At 39.5% G+C, this 22,873-nt stretch overlaps 1 protein-coding gene across 1 annotated transcript in view; it reads left to right on the top strand.

The window, feature by feature from the left end:
* Positions 1-13,571: 13,571 nt before the first annotated feature.
* The window catches only part of COPB2 (COPI coat complex subunit beta 2), a 32,040-nt gene continuing 22,738 nt past the window's right edge, over positions 13,572-22,873 (top strand). Inside the window, exons 1-2 of the mRNA XM_047099036.1 lie at positions 13,572-13,672; positions 19,834-19,971. Coding sequence (XP_046954992.1) covers positions 13,670-13,672; positions 19,834-19,971 — 141 coding nt within the window. The 5' untranslated portion in view covers positions 13,572-13,669. The remainder of the gene's footprint in view (positions 13,673-19,833; positions 19,972-22,873) is intronic.

The following is a 22,873-nucleotide window of genomic DNA, read 5'->3' as shown; positions in this document are numbered from 1 at the left end:
CCTTGAAATTAACTATAATAGGGAGGCTATAAAAAGTTACATCCCATATCTGAAAAAGAACCAAACTAGAAATAAAAATGACAGTAATTGAAATTAAAAACTCGATGATCATATTTGCAACATTTTGACAATGTGAGGGAGAAATAATGAATGGGAAGGTGGGGCAGAAGACCTTATACAGAATGTAGTACTGAGAGAAGAGAATGACAAAGAAACACACAAAAGTGTATGGGAGATGTGGAAAATACAGTACAAAGTTCTAACATTGCCATGCCAGGAAGAGACGAAAGAGAGACTAGCATAGTGATTGACAATTTATCAGAATTAAGAGACTCCGTGGATTCCAAGCAGAATAGAACAAAACCCATACCTAGAAAGGCAAAAGTACCAGCACTCATCAGTCAGAAAAGATTCCCAAGTCTCAGACCAGATGCTGGCTGTTGCACAAGACCAGCGGCCTGGGTGCCCCTTGTGGTATGAGTTGTTACCCCTTTAGTGGCTAGAATATGGAGAAGCCTGGGAGAGGGACCTGATCAACTAGGGATCAAAGTAGCAGCTCTCTAGCAACAGACATTTAAATTTTTTTTTTTACGTTTATTCATTTTTGAGAGAGACAGAGTATGAGCAGGGGAGGGGCAAAGAGAGAGAGGTAGACACAGAATCCGAAGGAGGCTTCAGGCTCCGAGCTGTCAGCACAGAGCCTGACACGGTGCTCAAACTCGCAAACCGTGAGATCATGACCTGAGCTGACATCAGGAGGCTCAACCAACTGCGCCACCCAGGCGCCCCTAGCAACTGACATGTTAAACACGTGTTGGCAGTATTAATACATACCAGCTGAACACAAGCGCTACTTAGAGCCCTTCCACTGGGCTCCTTAGCAGGACTCATCCTTCCTCCCTCCCGATCACTGCCTCACCTACCTTACCCCCTTGCACATTGTAATCTTCTGACACAGCTGCTTCCTTGTCTAGTTCTTCCAGGAATACACCTCAATGAAAAATCCATCCACTAACTTACTTTTGCAAAACCCGGATCTTACTCCCCCTGGAACACTCAGCGATTGCATATTCTCTTTTGGCAAACTGTTCATTCTTGATGTGATTATATCATTTTGTTGCACCTTAAATGGGCTTTATAAAATGAAAATCCAGATTTATTCAGAAAACAGGAGGTATTTCTTTGCTTTATGGTCAGATTCAAAATAGGCTTCCCTCAAATGACAAGCTCCTTTGCTATATATTTACAGAAAATTTTATTTTCTTTATTACACAGTATGTTTGTAATAGAAAAGTTAGAAAATACAAATAAAACACCTGTAATCTCCTTTCACCTCCCTCAGATATTGACTCTGCCTATATATGTATGTATGTGTGTGTTAAGTAGTACCCATATATGATCCAGTTAGCTAACACTTTATATATAAACCTTTTCAAGATAAAGTTATATCTGCATTCATTTTCAATGGAAGATACGCCAAGGTATAGCCATATTTAGCAAAAGAAATACTTTCTTCTTCCTAGCGACAGTACCTTTATTTGGATTTTAGTGATGGATCAAGCACTGTCAATGTGAAGTTGCTTTGACATCAAATGAAAAGTCCTGGAGTAGGGCGACTCAATATGATTTGGATTATCATCTTCAGGTACAAAAGCCTATCAGGAGCTCAGAGCCCAAGGACTTCAGTTTTTAAAGCTTGGGGCTTGAACTACATTTGAATTCAAATTCAGTAATGCCCTTAGATCAACTTGAGCTGACAAATTCTTTAGAAGAAAGTGGAATAAGGCAATTTGATGGAAATTATACTGTGCACTGCCTTGTCACTCCAGATATTTCACTTTAACATTAAATTTTTTTTTCAATTAATTTAAAGGTAACTGCTACATGCCATATATCCAGGCTATTTGTCATTATTGTTCATTTATTTATATGCAGCACTGTCATTTACAAGGACATAATTCTTAAGGAAACATAATTGCTCTAAACCTATCAACTTGCTTATGTAAAACTTTGTAAAATCTTTTCTCTGGAAAGAAAGCTAAGCATTGGTTGCTAGAAAATGTTCACCAAGGACCTCTGCATACCACGCACACTTGGGCCTCTGCTCCTGGTCCCCTCACATCCATCAGGCTCCTTGCTCTAAGCCCTAGGACTCTCGGGTTTATACGGTATTGTTCAAAGGATAATGAACCCTCACCAAAAATGTGCTGAGTAAAGGTGGCTTCCAGAGAAAAAGAGCAATATGTGCTGTGAAATATGTGGGAAGAACTACTGCCTTGACACATGAAGTAAAAACAAATGTCTCTTAGCACATCCTGCAGCCCTTTGCCCTCTTCATTTGACAAGAACACAGAATCACGCTCAAAAGTCGAAAGAAGCTTGGAGCAGGAAGGGATTTCAGAGTTCATTTTGTCCAACGTTATTTCACAGGTAATGAAACTGAGACCAGGAAAGTTCACCGCACAAGACAACCCTAAGACAGAGAAGTTTCCAGAGTCTGTTGCCCATGATTTAACATTGGTGGTCTTAGCCTTCCATAGGAGAAGAGTGGGGTATAGAATGTCCTCACATATGAAAACACTATGGAGGTCACCAGGCAACAAATTCCTCCAATTCTACTACCATACTTACAATGTCTGGCAATTCCAATCTGTGTAATCACCTCCTTCGTTTCCTTCAAAGCTCATTTTAAACTGCCTCCTCTAAAATTTTTTTATTAAGGAAACATGAGGTTAATACAATCTTTTTTAAAAGGTAAAATTTATATCCACACCAAAAACGTTACTGAAAATTTAGATTTTTATGCTTTCAGGTAAACAAAAGTGAACATTCCATCATCCCCCATCCCACATCACATGGAGTAATTTAACAACTTTTAAATGTTTAGAAGGTAATCAGATGAAATGCACAGCACGCTATAGTTAATCAATGCTTTTGCGATCAAAGCTTTTGCCTCTAGTGTAGGGCGTCCACAAGCTTCTTTCTTGGAAGACAGCTCAGTGGTTCTTCAACTCAATTTAGTCTGCTGATGGTTGGTATGTGATTATGTGGTCAAACTCTTCTTACTCACATCATGCAGAAATCCAGCTGATAACCTTAACATTTCCTTTAATAGGAAAAGTAACTGACACGCAATGATGAATCAGTAATGGAGCATGAAGATTACCCTACTTAACATTCTTCAATGGTTCCCTGGAGCCTTCCCGATAAAGTCCAGACTCCTTAAACTGGCAATCATGGACCTTCAAGATCTGAGCTTCATCTGTCTTTCCAGTCCCATTTCCCGATTCTTCCCCCTTCTTACTATCTGGCCCAGACATGCTAAACCACTTCTCACTTCCCTCCACTTAAAATGCTCTGCATATAACCTTCTTGACATTTTTCTGGCTAATTCCTACTCACACTGCAAAGGTTTGTTTAGTTGTGTACATCCATTTGGAGTGTTATTATGAAGTAATGTCACCTACACCCTAAATACAGAAACAATCGATTCACTTTCAGTGAGACATCAATATTTGCCTTTTCATACCACTCTTTTGCTAAAATAGTGTATACTCACTACTTCCATTTCCTTATCATCCAATCATTTCTTAATCCCTTGAAAACCTGCTTCCCTTAGCATTACTTAACTGAAAATGCTTTTTTGAAGGCAACTTGTATCCTCACAATCATTTAATTCAATGGCAATAGTTTTTTTCTAAATACCAAACCTCCTTAAATTCTCTAAAGCCATCTAGACTGCTGGTCACCCTATTATGTTCTCCCTCTCTTTTCCTTTTGTGGCATAGTTTTCCTAGATGTATCTGGCATACAGTTTTCCTGTGTTTCTTACCTGCATCATTTACTGGCTCCACTTCTTATTCTAAGTAAAGGTGTTCCTCCAGGTTCTTTAGATTCAAAACGTTAACATTAGGATTCCTCCCAACCCCAGATTGGAGGAGGGAAGATGGTGGCGTAGGAGGACGCTGGGCTCACCGTGTCCTGCTGACCACTTAGATTCCACCCACATCTGCCTAAATAACCCAGAAAACTGCCATAAGACTAGCAGAACGGATTCTCTGGAGCCAAGCGCAGACGAGAGGCCCACGGAAGAGGGTAGGAAGGGCAGAGAGGTGGTGCGCGCTACACAGACTGGTGGGAGGAAGCCGGAGTGGAGGGGCAGCCCGCTGGCAAAGCAGAGCCCCCGAGTCTGGCTGGCAAAAGCAGAGGGGCCGGATGGAGTGTGTTTCCACAGCAAGCAGGACTTGACATCTGGAAGGTTATAAGCTAACAGCTCTGCTCAGAGAGCGGGAAGGCTGGAGGACAACGGGAGGGAGAGTTGTTGAGCCCCGGACAACAGAGCACAGTTTGGCGGGGAACAAAGGCGCTCACCAGCGCCATCTCCCTAGCCCATCCCCATCTCCCTCACCCATCCCCCAGCCAAAATCCCAAAGGGAACCGGTTCCGGCCAGGGAACTTGCTTGCACCATGCAAACACCCAACGCTGTGCTTCTTTGGATCCATCCCTCTGGCGGCGGGTCTGACTCCCTCCTAGTACTACAGGCCCCCCCCCCCCAAGCGGATCACCAAAGGATAAGTGAGCTGAGCCTGTCCCTCCTGCCCCTGTGCACCTTGCTGATCCACCCCAGCTAATACGCCAGATCCCCAGCACCACAAGCCTGGCAGTGTGCAAATAGCCCAGATGGGCCACGCCACCCCACAGTGAATCCCACCCCTAGGAGAGGGGAAGAGAAGGCACACACCAGTCTGACTGTGGCCCCAGCGGTGGGCTAGGGGCAGACATCAGGTCTGACTGCGGCCCACCCACCAACGCAAATTATTCAAGACAGCACAGGGGAAGTGCCCTGCAGTTCCGCACCACTCCAGGGACTATCCAAAATGACCAAACGGAAGAATTCCCCTCAAAAGAATCTCTAGGAAATAACAACAGCTAACGAACTGATCAAAAAGGATTTAAACAATATAACAGAAAGTGAATTTAGAATAATAGTCATAAAATTAATCACTGGGCTTGAAAACCGTATAGAGGACAGCAGAGAATCTATTGCTACAGAGATCAAGGGACTAAGGAACGTCAGGAGGAGCTAAAAAAAATGCTATAAACGAGCTGCAAAATAAAATGTAAACAACCATTTGAAGAGGCAGAGGAGAGAATAGGTGAACTAGAAGATAAAATTATGGAAAAAGAGGAAGCTGAGAAAAAAAGAGAAAAAAATCCAGGAGTATGAGGGGAAAATTAGAGAACTAAGTGATGCACTAAAGAGAAATAATCTACGCATAATTGGTATTCCAGAGGAGGAAGAGAGAGGGAAAGGTGCTGAAGGTGTACTTGAAGAAATAATAGCTGAGAAATTCCCTTATCTGGGGAAGGAAAAAGGCATTGAAATCCAAGAGGCACAGAGAACTCCCTTCAGATGTAACTTGAATCGATCTTCTGCACGACATATCATAGTGAAACTGGCAAAATACAAGGATAAAGAGAAAATTCTGAAAGCAGCTAGGGATAAACGTGCTCTAACATATAAAGGGAGACCTATAAGACTCATGACCAGTCTCTCTACTGAAACTTGGCAGGTCAGAAAGGAATGCAGGAGATCTTCAATGTATTGAACAGAAAAAATATGCAGCCGAGAATCCTTTATCCAGCAAGTCTGTGATTTAGAATAGAAGGAGAGATAAAGGTCTTCCCAAACAAACAAAAACTGAAGGAATTCATCAGCACTAAACCATCCCTACAAGAGATCCTAAGGGGGATCCTGTGAGACAAAGTACCAGAGACATCACCACAAGCATGAAACCTACAGACATCACAATGACTCTAAACCCATCTCTTTCTATAACACTGAGCGTAAATGGACTAAATGTGCCAACCAAAAGACATAGGGTATCAGAATGGATAAAAAAAACAAGACCCATCCATTTGCTGTCTACAAGAGACTCATTTTAGACCTGAGGACACCTTCAGATTGAAAGTGAGGGGATGGAGAACTATTTATCATGCTACTGGAAGTCAAAAGAAAGCTGGAGTAGCCATACTTAGACAAACTAGACTTTAAATTAAAGGCTGTAACAAGAGATGAAGAAGGGCATTATATAATAATTACAGGGTCTATCCATCAGGAAGAGCTAACAATTATAAATGTCTATGCACCAAATACGGGAGCCCCCAAATATATAAAACAATTACTCATAAACATAAGCAACCTTATTGATAAGAATGTGGTAATTGCAGGGGACTTTAACACTCCACTTACAGAAATGGATAGATCATCTAGACACACGGTCAATAAAGAAACAAGGGCCCTGAATGAGACATTGGATCAGATGGACTTGACAGATATATTTAGAACTCTGCATCCCAAAGCAACAGAATATTCTTTCTTCTTGAGTGCACATGGAACATTCTCCAAGATAGATCACATACTGGGTCACAAAACAGCCCTTCATAAGTATACAAGAATTGAGATCATACCATGCATACTTTCAGACCACAATGCTATGAAGCTTGAAATCAAACACAGGAAAAAGTCTGGAAAACCTCCAAAAGCATGGAGGTTAAAGAACACCCTACTAAAGAATGAGTGGGTCAACCAGGCAATTAGAGAAGAAATTTAAAAATATATGGAAACAAATGAAAATAAAAATACAACAATCCAAACGCTTTGGGATGCAGCGAAGGCAGTCCTGAGAGGAAAATACATTGCAATCCAGGCCTATCTCAAGAAACAAGAAGAATCCCAAATACAAAATCTAACAGCACACCTAAACAAAATAGAAGCAGAACAGCAAAGACAGCCTAAACCCAGCAGAAGAAGAGAAATAATAAAGATCAGAGCAGAAATAAACAATATAGAATCTAAAAAAACTGTAGAGCAGATCAATGAAACCAAGAGTTGGTTTTTTTGAAAAAGTAAACAAAATTGATAAACCTTTAGCCAGGCTTCTCAAAAAGAAAAGGGAGATGACCCAAATAGATAAAATCATTAATGAAAATGGAGTTATTACAACCAATCCCTCAGAAATACAAGCAATTATCAGGGAATACTATGAAAAACTATATGCCAACAAACAGGACAACCTGGAAGAAATGGACAAATTCCTAAACACCCACACACTTCCAAAACTCAATCAGGAGGAAATAGGAAGCTTGAACAGCCCCATAATCAGTGAATAAATTGAATCAGTTATCAAAAATCTCCCAACAAATGAGTCCAGGACCAGATGGCTTCCCAGGGGAGTTCTACCAGACGTTTAAAGCAGAGAAAATACCTATCCTTCTCAAGCTATTCCAAAAAATAGAAAGGGAAGGAAAACTTCCAGACTCACAGTATAACTTTGATTCCTAAACCAGACAGAGACCCAGTAAAAAAAGAGAACTACAGGCCAATATCCCTGATGAATATGGATGCAAAAATTCTCAATAAGATACTAGCAAATCGAATTCAACAGCATATAAAAAGAATTCTTCACCATGATCAAGTGGCATTCATTCCTGGGCTGCAGGGCTGGTTCAACATTCGCAAATGCATCAACATGACACATCACCTTAAAAGAAAAGATAAGAACCATATGATCCTGTCAATTGATGCAGAAAAGGCATTTGACAAAATTCAGCACCCTTTCTTAATAAAAACGCTTGAGAAAGTCGGGATAGAAGGAACATACTTGAACATCATAAAAGCCATTTATGAAAATCCCACAGCTAACATCATCCTCAATGGGGAAAAACTGAGAGCTTTTTCCCTGAGATCAGGAACACGACAGGGATGTCCACTCTCACCGCTGTTGTTTAACATAGTGTTGGAAGTTCTAGCATCAGCAATCAGACAACAAAAGGAAATCAAAGGCATCAAAATCAGCAAAAATGAAGTCAAGCTTTCACTTTTTGCAGATGACATGATATTATACATGGAAAATCCGATAGACTCCACCAAAAGCCTGCTAGAACTGATACATGAATTTAGCAAAGTTGCAGGATACAAAATCAATGTACAGAAATCAGTTGCATTCATCTACACTAATAATGCAGCAACAGAAAGGCAAATAAAGAAACTGATCCCATTCACAATTGCACCAAGAAGCATAAAATACCTACAGATAAATATAACCAAAGATGTAAAAGATCTGTATGCTGAAAACTATAGAAAGCTTATGAAGGAAATTGAAGACGATATAAAGAAATGGAAAGACATTCCGTGCTCATGGATTGGAAGAATAAATATTGTCAAAATGTCAATACTACCCAAAGCTATCTACACATTCAATGCAATCCCAATCAAAATTGCACCAGCATTCTTCTCGAAACTAGAACAAGCAATCCTACAATTCATATGGAACCACAAAAGGCCCTGAATAGCCAACGTAATTTTGAAGACCAAAGCAGGCGGCATCACAATCCCAGACTTTAGCCTCTACTACAAAGCTGTAATCATCAAGACAGCATGGTATTGGCACAAAAACAGACACATTGACCAATGGAATAGAATAGAAACCCCAGAACTAGACCCACAAACATATGGCCAACTAATCTTTGACAAAGGAGGAAAGAATATCCAATGGAAAAAAAGACAGTCTCTTTAACAAATGGTGCTGGGAGAACTGGACAGGAACATGCAGAAGATTGAAACTAGACCACTTTCTCACACCATTCACAAAAATAAACTCAAAATGGATAAAGGACCTGAATGTGAGACAGGAAACCATCAAAACCCTAGAGGAGAAAGAAGGAAAAGACCTCTCTGACCTCAGTCATAGCAATTTCTTACTCGACACATCCCCAAAGGCAAGGGAATTAAAAGCAAAAATGAACTACTGGGACCTTATGAAGATAAAAAGCTCCTGCACAGCAAAGGAAACAACCAACAAAACTAAAAGGCAACAAACAGAATGGGAAAAGATATTTGCAAATGACATATCGGACAAAGGGCTAGTATCCAAAATCTATGAAGAGCTCACCAAACTCCACACCCGAAAAACAAATAACCCAGTGAAGAAATGGGCAGAAAACATGAATAGACACTTCTCTAAAGAAGACATCCAGATGGCCAACAGGCACATGAAGAGATGCTCAACGTCACTACTCATCAGGGAAATACAAATCAAAACCACACTCAGATATTACCTCATGTCAGTCAGAGTGGCCAAAATGAACAAATCAGGAGACTATAGATGCTGGAGAGGATGTGGAGAAACGGGAACCCTCTTGCACTGTTGGTGGGAATGCAAATTGGTGCAGCCACTTTGGAAAACAGTGTGGAGGTTCCTCAAAAAATTAAAAATAGAGTTACCCTATGACCCAGCAGCAACACTGCTAGGAATTTACCCAGTACTCCGGTACTGGTGTATAGGGGCACTTATACCCCAATGTTTATAGCAGCACTCTCAACAATAGCCAAATTATGGAAAGAGCCTAAATGTCCATCAACTGATGAATGGATAAAGAAATTGTGGTTTATATACACAATGGAGTACTACGTGGCAATGAGAAAGAATGAAATATGGCCCTTTGTAGCAACATGGATGGAACTGGATAGTGTTATGCTAAGTGAAATAAGCCATATAGAGAAAGACAGATACCGTATGTTTTCACTCTTATGTGGATCCTGAGAAACTTAACAGAAACCCATGGGGGAGGGGAAGGAAAAAAAAAAAAGAGGTTAGAGTGGGAGAGAGCCAAAGCATAAGAGACTCTTAAAAACTGAGAACAAACTGAGGGTTGATGAGGGGGTGAGAGGGAGGGGAGGGTGGGTGATGGGTATTGAGGAGGGCACCTTTTGGGATGAGCGCTGGGTGTTGTATGGAAACCAATTTGACAATAAACTTCATATATTGAAAAAAAAAAAAAAGGATACCTCCCAACCCCTTAATTCACAACAAACTCAAATCATTTGTGTATCTTGTTGATTCTAGCTTCTTAGTGAAAAAGGAAGAAATGTCAGTCTAGTAAAAACAGCATTTGTTGGGGCACCTAGGCGGCTCAGTCAGTTGGGCGTCCAACTCTTGATTTCAGCTCAGGTCATGATCTTGTGGTTCATGAGTTTGAGTCCCGCGTCAGACCCTGCACTGATGCGTAGGGCCTGCTTGGGATTCTCTCTCTCTTCCTCTCTCTCTGCCCCTCCCCTGCTCATGCTGTCGGTATCTTTCTCAAAATAAATAAACTTTAAAAGATGCTATTGAAAAAAACAAACAGCACTTGTTTTGGAGATAAACTTGGATTCATATCTCAAGGCTGTCACTCATTCTTGAGCAGTGTGGCATGGAGCATATCACTTAACCAAGCAGACCTCAGTTTCTCATCTATAAGTTGGAGAAAATAAAGTCTTTTAGTACTACTGTATGAATCCCAGTATGCAAAGTGCATATTCTCATGCTGAGTACATAGTGGACACTCAATAAAATTCATTCATAACCATTATTTCCACACTTACTTCCCTTGAACTTGTGTAGTATTTCACTGTCCCAATCCATTTGTTCATACACATCAACAAATGGTAAATCTTACAGAGTGCAGGTATGAACAGGTTTCTTTTCTGGTTTAATGGTTCCAAATTGCTTACTGAATTAAAGTCCAATTCCTCCCTATTTAAGAATCTTCAGGATCTAGCTCTATCCTTCCTCTCCATGCTTTTCCCTCAGTGTCCTAAACAAATACCAGGCAAACTGGACTTTTGTGGTTCTCAAATATACCACGTACTCTTTAACTCAAAGTCCTGCTCACATTATTCCTCCTTTATCAAACTGATATCCCTGGCTGGATATTTTATCCTTTGAGTACTTTATTGGTACTTCTCAAGGTACTCATATTTGGTATAGTATTTCATTATTTGTACATAACTCACCTCCCTTTGAAGAGAGAAACTAGGCTATTGTTCATGTACCTACTCACCACTTTGCTAAATGATCACACACACATTCATACACAGAGTTTTATTTTTTGAAAATGCCAACTAGACTTTTCCAGGAATTATTTTCACTTCCTCAACTTCTGATGAAGGGGTGGGAATAGAATGGGGAGAGCAAGGTGTATACAGAGTACTGATAGAGGCATTGCTGACTTTACTTCCATTTGGATTTCTCACAGCAGCGGAAAAAAGGAAGGGGTGAAACAGTCATCCTAGAAATTGACCAAGTAAGACTTTAAGATCTGTTGATCAATTGCAATCAACCTCTTGGGAAACCCTTTACCAATTTGCTAAGCTTGTTCATATTTATTTTCTTCCCCAGAGCTATTTTCCTAACCTTCCAGTCTCCTCTAAACCACAGAGTAAACAAAAGATTTTAAACTCACCATTGAAAACTTAGGAATATACACACATGTAGTTAGTTATTTTATCTATTAGTTCATATTTGAGAATCCTATTTAAAATGGAATTTCTTTTGGGGCGCCTGGGTGGCGCAGTCGGTTAAGCGTCCGACTTCAGCCAGGTCACGATCTCGCGGTCCGTGAGTTCGAGCCCCGCGTCGGGCTCTGGGCTGATGGCTCAGAGCCTGGAGCCTGTTTCCGATTCTGTGTCTCCCTCTCTCTCTGCCCCTCGCCCGTTCATGCTCTGTCTCTCTCTGTCCCAAAAATAAATAAACGTTGAAAAAAAAATGGAATTTCTTTTAACCAAATCCAAGACTAAATTTTTATAGGTCTAAAATTTTTATAGGCAGCACCTAGTATAGTGCTTTGGATATAGTACAAATTCAGTATGTATGGTTGAAAGAAGAATGAATTTATAGTATACAACTGCAGAACTTAATGTTGGTTAACTGCAGTGGGAAAAATGAGAAAAGGTAGAGTCACAGTGAGTGTGACACGGGGGGCTCAGCTCTCATCAATACTAACTAAATAAATCCTTGGGTGCCTAGTGTATTTAAGGATTTAAGTATCCCCAACTGAGTGCCTTGAGGATAGAGATGATATGTTATTTTGTATTGCTTGGTAATGTGCCAAGTCTTAAGATACTTTCTCAAGTGCAAGAGTATCCAGGAATCAGAAATATTAGAAGCACCACTATTCAAGCAAATTACATATAGTTTGAATTCATAAAATTTTCAACGAACTCTTCTCAATTTATATTTCATAAGATAAAACTGCTGGCATTAAAATCTAGTTCCAGACCCACTCTTCTATTAAATATTGCAAAAACACAGAATAGTAGAAATGGAAAGATCTTTAGAGATTATCCAGCCTATTTTTTTTTTAAATGTTTATTTTTGAGAGAGAGACAGAGAGAGACAGAGCGTGAGCAGGTGAAAGTCAGAGAGAGAGGGAGACACAGAATCAGAAGCAGGCTCCAGGCTCTGAGCCCTCAGCACAGATCCCTGCCTGGGGCTCAAACCCACCAACAGGGAGATCGTGACCTGAGCTGAGGTCCTCTGGCTTAACCAACTGAGCCACCCAGGCGGCCACAACCTATTTTTAATATCAGGAAAACTGAGGCCCACAAAGAGATCACATTAGCAGCAAAGCTCTCACTAAAAGACACGCAGAGTCCATGTCTCTCTCTGAATGTTTCTACACACACACACACACACACACACACACACACACACACTTTTTGCCTTTCTGAAAATACAGAGGTCTTAAAAAGCCAAGGCTTCTGTCAGGCCAGAGGTACTCATTTAAACGTAACAAGTTTTTATTTGGCCCACGGTGTTGAAAACAAAATAAAAGCAGGAATATAGGAGGATGGTGACAGGCAAATGCTCTCGCAGTTTTTGCAACCTGTGGCTCATGTCCTTTCTACAGTTACCTCTATGAAGAGATACTCTGATGTAGTAGAAAGATCACGGGACTTTGAGGACACATGAATCTGGGATGATATCCCGACTCCACCACTTACTATGTGGCCTTGGTCAGGCCACTTCTTTGAACTTTAGTTTCCTCATTAGTCAAATGGAGATAATTCAGTTTGATGGAAGGGTTTGAGAGGAAAGTAGGTCTAGCACACAGCTGAAGATCGATAAATATTTGTTAAATAAATGAATAACACAGTCGATGCTCAGTAACAAATGATCATGCATGATTGGAGTCCCTATCTCCTGGGGGCTCCAGACTGAAGGCTCTTGGCCTCCCTGCCAACTTATTGGCCTCAAGCCGGGCCCTGAGTCTGCCCATTTCTTCCCAGCCTCACTCGGCGCTCGGTCCAGGGCTCGCAGAGAATTTCCTGGTCCTAGTTCTCAGGCCATCTTAGTACTGAGGCGTTGGACCCGTGCTCCGCCTCCTCTCCCCGTCCCTCCCATCAGAGCCAGAGTCGGAAGAGGCGGACGTGGCTCCTCAAACCACAACTCCACTACGGCGTTGCTCCCCCTGCCGTTAGCGTCCAAAGGGATTAAGCATTTCGTTTTTCTCATCTTTTTTTCTCTCTCGGTTTCCAGTTCTCAGTCTCCCCTCACGGGTTCGAGTCCGTTTCGTTTGGTGGTAAAGACCACACGCAGCCTTCTCAAACCCTTCGGCTCCGGACAGTTTAGAAGGCCGCGTTGCCTAGGAAACTGAGAAGGGCGTTGGAAAACGTCCACCCTGCGTCGCGTTTGCGCAGGCGCTCGCGGCCTGGCTTCCATTATCGCGAGAATCGCCTCCCGGAAGTTCCACGTCAGTCAGTCCGCCGGCAGCAGGTCGGTGGGTCTCTCAGGGTCTGCGTCGCCGGTGGCAAGTGCGGGCTCCCGGGCTCTGACCAACGGAGCGATGGTAGGTCCAGACGCTGCAGGAGGGAGCGGGGCCTTTTCGTCTGAGGCCAGCCTTGAGCTGCTGGAGTGCGGGCTGCGGATGCGGCCGCCGCCTCAGGCCTTGCGGGGTCCTGGTCCGGTTTGAGTTTTTTGAGGGAGGCGGCGGCGGTGGGGCCCAGGAATCTGAGGTGGTTTGGAGACGCAGTGCCTGGGCTTTGGCAAAACTACCTCATTCTGCCCTTAACACGGCGGCAGCTGACCGTACTCTCATGTTGGGCTTGTTCTTGCTATAATAGCGTGTGCTGACCGCACTGACGATCTTAAACAGAAAAGCATTCCCTCTGAAATAGGTAAATAAAGTGTATATGGAGTTCAAAGTGGAATTTCGAATGCTTTGGCATCCCACTTTAAGTTTCTAGGGGGCAAAGAAGGGTTAGGATGTTGCCTATAAAACTGGTGTGCTTTTCTGCATTTGCAAGTATAGTGGCTGGTAAGAATGGCAGTCAGGACAGATAGCACTTTTTTTATTGTCATTCTCACTCTCAAAAATACCCTAAAGTACTTTTGCCCAAGAGTGTTCTAATAAGAAGGAAAAAAGTACAATAGTGTGAGGATATGATTTCTGCAAAAAAGTAAGTCGGTATTCTGTATTTAAACATTATCCTGCACCTCCCCCTACTTTTTACTTGTTATGGAGCATAGATTCAGAGATTTTGGAGCTTGAAGAACTTTGGGATTAATAAATCCAAAATCTGTATATTGCGGTAAAAAAAAAAAAAAGCTTGTAAAAAGCTAATTGAGGCAGAGTTGGGATTACAGCAGAGGTTGAGTCCTTAGGGAAACTGGTGAAAGTTATGGATAATGGGTAGAGAAGCACACAGCGTTGCAAAAAATTCAGTGGGTTCACTAGAGAGCACCTCTCCCCTATCCTTATCCATGAACTTCGTTGGGTCCCCAGGTTAAGGGCCCCGGAACAAGATCTCAGGTCTCTTAATGATCCTACTTCGTATTGCCAGTGATCCGCTCTGGTCTGGGATCTGCTGCGCTTTCAGTAATGGACATTTTCTAACGAAATATCCTTCATTCTTTAATACATTTAAAATCTTTTTTATGAGATAGAAATACGAATTTATTTTTTCACTTGTTTACCATAGAGTGTTTATTATGTGCCCATGCAATTTGCTAATCATTTGCCTCCTAAGTCTTTCAACAGCTGGGAGAATGAGTTATAAGAAGTGTTTATGGAGCGGTTATGATAGGCCAGGCACTATTCTAACTGCTTAACACTGAATTTAATTCTCATAACAGTAAGACGTAGATAAAAGTATTATCCCCGTTTTTCTTAATGTCGAACCTGAGAGAAGTTCTAAGTAAACTTGCCCATTATTGCATATTTGAAATGAGTGGCAGAACTGAAATTTGGGTGCAGCATAATTCCCTAGACCTGGATTATACCATCTGTCCTTAAACCCCATATCCAAATATAGAAGATGCTGTGGAGATAAAGACATGAGTAAAGCAATGACCCTGCCCTTAAGAAGAATCGACTCTATAAAGCAAAAAGAGATATGTATACAAATGTTAAAGGTTAAAATTAACTTCGATAAGATCCCTTAGGAAAGGATAGTTCTGGCTAAGGTAATCCAAAAGATTTTATTGGTGGCAGCAGCATTTAAGATGAGTCCTAAATGGGGACACCTGGGTGGCTCAGTCAGTTAAGCGTCTGACTTCGGCTCAGGTCATGATCTCACGGTCTGTGAGTTCAAGCCCCTCATCGGGCTCTGTGCTGACAGCTCAGAGCCTGGAGCCTGCTTCCGATTCTCTGTCTCCCCTTCTCATTACCTCTCCCCTGCTCACAGTCTGTCTGTCTCTCTCTCTCTCTCTCAAAAATAAATAAACATTAAAAAAAAAAAAAGAGTCCCAAATGCATCCAGTTTTTGGAAAATGGAGGCATTTAGAACTAAGGGTACAGTATGAATATCTTACTCGTGTTTGTATCCTAGAGTGTCTAATACAGTGTCTCATTCAAAGTAGTCACTGAAATGTTGGGAGAAATGTAACGAGATTTCATATGTGCTTTTTAAACTGGGATTTGTGAATTAGGCATACTTGGAGGTATTCTAGAGTTGCTTAGTCCCCCGGCCCAACTTTCCATAGCATCACTTTTACTCAGTAATCATTAAACATCCATGTGGTAAAATATATACAGTTTGTAAGTGATGGATTTCCTCATTTGCTAGAGGAAAAGTGTGAGATGTGCTGGCTTACGTGAAAGCCCCCACTGTGGTTCCTGGCACACAATAGACATTTCATGTTTGTTCACTCTGAAGAGACCAGCAAAAGGAGTTGAAATTTGTCATGCGAATTAATGAGGCAAAATTGAGAAAAGGATGAAGTAAAAAGTCCTGCTTCCCTGAATGACCAAGAAGTGTCAGGATGGTGATTTGACAGTAGAGAGTTTGAGATGGAGAGAAAGGCACACCAGTGGAAACATTTTTTGGTGATTGTAGAGAAGAGCCAATGAACTCTGATCTTTTAAAGTAAAGAGATCTAGGTTATTGCTAAAAGTGGGAGAGGCGTGTATAGAAGTGATAACAGGGTTGGAAGTAGTAGATGAATAAAAGCCTTGTGAGGCATTTGCCTTGTTTCAGAAAATTATCTCTGCTGAAAATATCTAGTGATCTTCATTTTGTGTTGAAAAGTAACCTTAAATTTCTGTTCCATTCATGATCATTATGGAAGATTACAGAAATAAAGATTCCGCGGTAACTCAACTTGCCAAATAAACTTTTCGGTTGTGTTTAAAACCTGTCGAAGGGGAAACATTTTAAATCAGTCTTCCCCAATCTGTGTCCAAGAGAGAATTAAGACTAAATCCAAAGGTATCACTGTTTATAATGAATTAACTTTTTTTCTAGAATGGTAAGTATTCTTGGGAGAATTGAGAAAATACTTTATTCACATCATTTTCTTGTCTGTGGTGTAGATGAATCCAGGTTGAAAAAAGCTGTTTTAAACTATTAGCATTTTCTGACTCAAGAGTATTTTAATTTTTGTTTAAAATTGTTCTAATTAGAATTAGGTTCTTGTATTAGATTACTAAGTAATGCATCAGTTAGGTTCCTAATTAAGTACGTTAGGTTCCTATAACTTTAAATCCATTAAAATGTTATAAATATTCCCATTTGCCTCCAAAGGCCTTCATGGACATGGATATAACCCATATTGATCACACATCCCATTCATCTAGTATTTACTAATACTATTGCCAAAATACTTTTCTCTGAAGAAATCACTTTTTTTATTGAGGTATAATTGAAATAATGTTATGTTAATTTCATGTGTACAATATAATGATTTAGCATATGTATATATTGTGAAATGGTCACAACGGTAAGTCTAGTTAACATCCATCGCTATACGTGGTTAGAGTAATTTTTTTTTTGTGATAACTTTTAAGGTCTAAGCAACTTTCTATATACAACACAGTATTATTAACTAGTCACCGTGTTGTACATTCTATCCCCAGGACTTAATTATTTTATTACTGGAAGTTTGTACCCTTTGACCTCCTCCATCCATTGTGCCCATCCCCACCCCTTGCTTCTGGCAAACACTGATCTGTTCTCTGAATGTATGAGCTTGAGCTGTTTAGCGTGTGTGTGTGTTTATTTTTTTTAAAGATTCTACATACAAGTGAGGTCATATAGTGTTTGTCTTTTTCCAACTTATTTGACTTAGCATAATACTATCAAGGTCCATCCATGTTGTCACAAATGGCAAGGTTTCATTCTTTTTTATGGCTGAATAATATTCTTGTGTGTGTATACAATGGAATGTTATATATAAATATATGTAATATGTATTATGTACATATATACAATGGAATAGTATATGTATAGTATGCATATATTACATATGTTTTCTTTATCCATTCATCCATCAGTGGACACTTATACATTGTTTCAATGTCATGGCTATTGTAAATAATGCTACAGTGAACATGGGGGTGTATATATCTTTCCAAGTTGGTGCTTTCCTTGTTCTTTGGATAAATACCCAGAAGTGGAATTGCCATGTCATACATATGGTAGTTCTGTTTTTAATTCTGGCAGAGGTGGGGGGGGGTGGCGGGGGGAGCCTCCACACTGTTTTCCAATAGTGGCTTCACCAATTTACATTCTAGCCAACAGTGCACAAGGGTTCTGTTTTCTTCACATCCTCACTGACACTTGTTATTTCTTGTCGTTTTGATAATAGCCCTTCTAATGGGTGTAAGGTGCTATCTCATTATGGTTTTGACTTGTGATGATTAGTGACATTGAACATTTTTCATGTACCTATTGGTCATCTGTAGTCTTCTTTGGAAAAGTGTCCATTCAGAACCTCTGCCTATTTTTAACTAGATTATTATTTTTATTATTTTTTATTTTTTTGTTCTTGAGTTGTATGGGTTCTTTACATATTTTGAATATTGATCCCTTATCTAGATATATGATTTGCAGGTATTTTCTCCCATTCAATAGGTTGTCTTTTCATTGATGAAATGAAATGAAATGAAATTCATTGCTGATGTTTCCTTTGCTGTGCAGCGTTTTATTTGATGTAGACCCACTTGTTAATTTTTGCTTTTGTTGCCTTTATTTTTGGTGTCAGATCCAAAAAAATCATCAAGACCAATGTCAAGGAGCTTACTGCCTGTTTTCTTCTAGTTTTATGGCTTCAGGTTTTACATTCAAGTCTTTAATCCATTTTGAGTCAATTTTTGTAAAATTAACTATGGTGTAAGATAGTGGTCCAGTTTTATTCTTTTGCATATGGCTGTCCAGTTTCCCAAACATTTATTGAAGAGACCATCCTTTCCCCATTGTATATTCTTGGCTTCTTTTTGGCAGGCTAATTGACCATATATGCATGAATTTATTTCTGGGTTCTCTGTTCTCTTCCATTGATCTATGTGTTTTTATGCCAGTATCATACTGTTTTGATTGATATAGTTTAGGATTACTAAGACTTCATGAATAACACTTTAGAATATTTTTGAATAGGACACTCATGACATGGGGACAACATTGTGATTTAGTGGCTATTTTATGTATGCTTACTTAGATATTCTGTAAACCAAGGGTTCTCAAAATGTGATCTGCAGTCTCCTAGGAGTCCCCCATTCTTTTTCAGGAGGTTCACAAATTAAAACTGTTTTCCTTATAGTAAGACGCTATTGGCCTTTTTCACTATGTTGATAATTTGCACTGTTGGTGTAAAAGTAATAGAAGATAAAACTGAACTGGTATAGTGTCACCAAATTGTACTGTTAGTATATTCTTCATTACCAATTTTTTTTTTTTTTTTTTTTTGTAAGTTAAAAGTCAGTGTCCTTAAGGGGTGCCTGGGTGGCTCAGTTGGTTAAGTGTCTAACTCTTGATTTCAGCTCAGGCATGATCTCATGGTTCATGAGATCGAGCCCCACATCAGGCTCTGGTTTCAGTTTTCATATTGCAACTAACCGTTAAGAAACTACCACTTGTCAAGTTTTAACGTGTATGAAAGAAGAATATTCATAGCTGTTTGAAAAAAGTTATTTAAATATTTCTCTTTTTCCATCTACATATCTTCATGAGATTAACATCAACCAGAACAACATATTGAAGGCCAAAGCAAATACGAGAAACCAACTTTCTCCTATTAAGATAGACTGTAAAGAGTTTTGCAAAAATGTGAAACACTACCACTCTTCTCACTAAATTTATTTGGAATATATAGTTGTTTCTCATAAAAATATGTTAACATGTAATGAGTTTATTTTTGTTATTTGAAAGTGAATTAATAAGTATTTTTAAGTTGTTTCAATTTTAATATTTCACATGGTATCAATAGATATAAACTTCATAAACAAAAGCTTTTTAGTAAATTTTTTTAGAGTGTACAAGATTCCCGAAGCCAACAAGTTTGACAACAACTACTGTAAATTAAAAATAACTTAAGTACTCATATGTTTTTATGAGTGAAGAAGTAGGTGCTTTAGACTTGAAACTGTGCCTACAGTTTAGCAAAGTAAAAACTGAATTGTTTTATAGGCCTATTAATGCGTGTTAATGTAGTGTTTCAGTTGAGATCTCAAATATGTTTTATTTGGCGTAGCAATTTAATGTTTTGTGGGTTTTTGATGTTGTTTCTCCTTAGCCTCTGCGACTTGATATAAAGAGAAAGCTAACTGCTCGATCAGATCGAGTTAAGAGTGTGGATTTGCATCCTACAGAGCCATGGATGTTGGCAAGTCTTTACAATGGCAGTGTGTGCGTGTGGAATCATGAAACACAGGTAGGAATTTTTAAGGACTTTTTAGAAATAGTGTGTTAGACAGTGATTATAATGAAAGAGAAGAAATAAAATCCACTAGCTATATGCAGACTGCTTTCTCAAATAGATTGGTACAAAGTATTTTCAGTAAAGCAGAACTAACATTTCATGGGGTAATAGCTTGTGGGATAAAACGTTTGGGTCTTGTCATACACAATATTTAAATGTTAAATTCTGACGTAGGTAGTATTAACTTTTCTTTGAAATTAAGGAAATTGCCACCAATATAAGGTCACTTGCTCTAGATAAAGTATTTAATAGTACTTAATTTTCTATTCAGTGAATATTCTAACGTTCCTAGGAATGGGATTGTTAATTTTATTTATTTTTCCCAAGTACTTGATATAATTATTTGCAGATAACTTTCAATCTGCCATATGAATTATAGAGTATGTCAGAGAAGTATTTATAGTCAGCTTTTGATTACACATATTAAAATATGCATTATACGGATTGTCTGCCTTACATGCTTGTTTTGCTCTTTTTCATCTGAGTAAATAATTAACTTCAGATTGGTTTGTCTCGTTTTCCTTTTTGTTGACCATTCTTAATCTTTTTCCTTCAAAATACAGAACATATAGTCAGCAATATTCCATACACTTCTGTGTCTACTTATACAATAATTACCTTCAACATCCACGTTTAAGTTCTTAATACCCGACAAACCTCACATTGAATAATTTAAGATGGCAAAAATAGGCTTAGGAAATCAAGGCCAGGAATAAACGTAAAAACACTGTTATAGTCTTATGTCACTAATGACACAGAATGACTGCACACTAAACCAAAACCCCATCAGTGACAATTTATACACATTAACACTTTGTTCTCTGCTTTATGCTACTGCTGATAACATTGTTTGACACGTAGGAAGCACTCAATAATTACTTTTTGAGCTAATGAATAATGAACATTCCATTTATCCCTATTCCACTGTATCAGGAATTCTCACCTCTGCAATTTCACATCTTTGTCTTGTGAATCCATTTGTATTAATGGAGATAATATGCTTGCTAATTGCTTTTTTTTTGATCTACTCCTGCATTCACACATTTAAAATCTTTGTGGTTTTATGCTAAACAGATATGTTAGTGCCTCCCCGAGCCCTCACTGCGCTTCCTAATTCTTCCTGGGGATCCCTTGTCTCCGCTCCATTTAGCCATTTCTCAGCTGTCATTTCACTGTAGTATGTTCTAAATCCCAGGTGTACTTCCCTTACCCTTCTCTAGGTTTTCCTGTAACGTAACTCTGCTTTATCTTTACCCACTTTGCCTCATGTTTCTCTTTTGTGCCCTCCTATGCCCTCTGGCAGGGCCGCTTGCTTCCACTTTCATAATTTACCTCATTGGTAACTTGTCTAATTTCCTTCTTTCCTTCAAGAATGGCGGCTCTGAGGTGGACAGGGATTATCCTAGTCTTATTTCCTACTGTTACTCCAAGTGCATATCTGACAGATTTATAGTAGACACTCAGTAAGTCTTTGTTGAATGGTTTGTCTCTTTTGGTTCTCCCTGCTTTTTCCCCTCTATCACCAACAGAAGCTACTTGGCACTCATGTATATTGAGAGCAAAATTCTTTTTTTTTTTTTTTTTTTTTTAACGTTTATTTCTTTTTGAGACAGGGAGAGACAAAGCATGAACGGGGGAGGGTCAGAGAGAGGGAGACACAGAATCTGAAACAGGCTCCAGGCTCTGAGCTGTCAGCACAGAGCCCGACGCGGGGCTCGAACTCACGGACCGCGAGATCATGACCTGGGCCGAAGTTGGCCGCTTAACCGACTGAGCCACCCAGGCGCCCCGAGAGCAAAATTCTTGAAAGAGGCAAAAAGTTTTTGGAAGTATATTCAAATGTACTTGAATTTCAAATACGTCTTTGAGGTGGTGAGTCCAATGATTAAAAAAATCAGTATGTTGGAATTTGAAGCCCTCCTGCCAATTAAGTGGTGTGGGCAAGCCTTTTAACCATGTTAAGGCTCAGTTTAATTATCTAAAATGAAGATGATATTGTTGCCTTCCCTATATCACAGGAGTATCAAAAGGATTAAATCCAATTAGATAAAATTGTGTGTGAGACCTGTAAGGTACCATACAAGTATTAATCATTATTTTCCTGACTTACATTGAGTGTTTGTTGAGTGTATAGCCTTTCCTCCTGTTTAGACTGTTTAGGTTCTAGAATGTGGAGACCGTCTCTTGTGTTATTTGTATCAGTCATAGCACTTAACATGGACCTGAACCATGACTGTTCTGCAGCTGCTTTATGTGTATGGCTCAGCAGATCCCTGGATTTATTGACTACTCATAAGCTTTCGTGGATTTGTCCATCATCTTAAGAGACTGCATGTTCTTTCTGCTCTCAGTGTCTGTATTGTAAACAACTGACAGTGGTTGTACAGGTTGGAGCTTCCCCATTTAATGTTTTTGTGTGAAGAATCTTTGAGGTCTGTCTCTATTCTTTTTTTTTTTTTTTTTTTTTTTTGTAACTTAGTTTTTGTTTGTTTGCTTGTTTTAGTATAGTTGACATACGATGTTACATTAGTTTCAGGTTTACTGGCTTCTGTTCTTTTTATTTAGTGCACATGGTTCATCAGTTAGTAAGATTGTACTTTTTTCCATTACTCTCTGGTACAAAAAAAGATACTGCAAAATGATAGCTTGATTTTCAGAATTTAAAAAAATAAGGCATCAAAGTAGGAGGACAAAAAGATGCATTTATCCCTGTTCTTTCTAGGAGGGGTCTCCTAGTTATCTACTTTTATCCTGTGTATATTATTCCATTCTGAACAACTTGAAGAGATATCTAAATCACTGTGTAAAGCATAACTTCACTAAAGACAGGTAAACAGCATTTGTATGGAAACAT

Source organism: Lynx rufus, unplaced genomic scaffold, assembly GCF_022079265.1.
Source record: "Lynx rufus isolate CCGP_SWC_20201006 ecotype Redwood Valley unplaced genomic scaffold, mLynRuf1.p SCAF_5, whole genome shotgun sequence".
Lineage (NCBI taxonomy): Eukaryota > Metazoa > Chordata > Mammalia > Carnivora > Felidae > Lynx > Lynx rufus.
The sequence above is the reverse complement of the archived record's forward strand: the minus strand, read 5'-3'. Positions and strand labels throughout refer to the sequence as shown.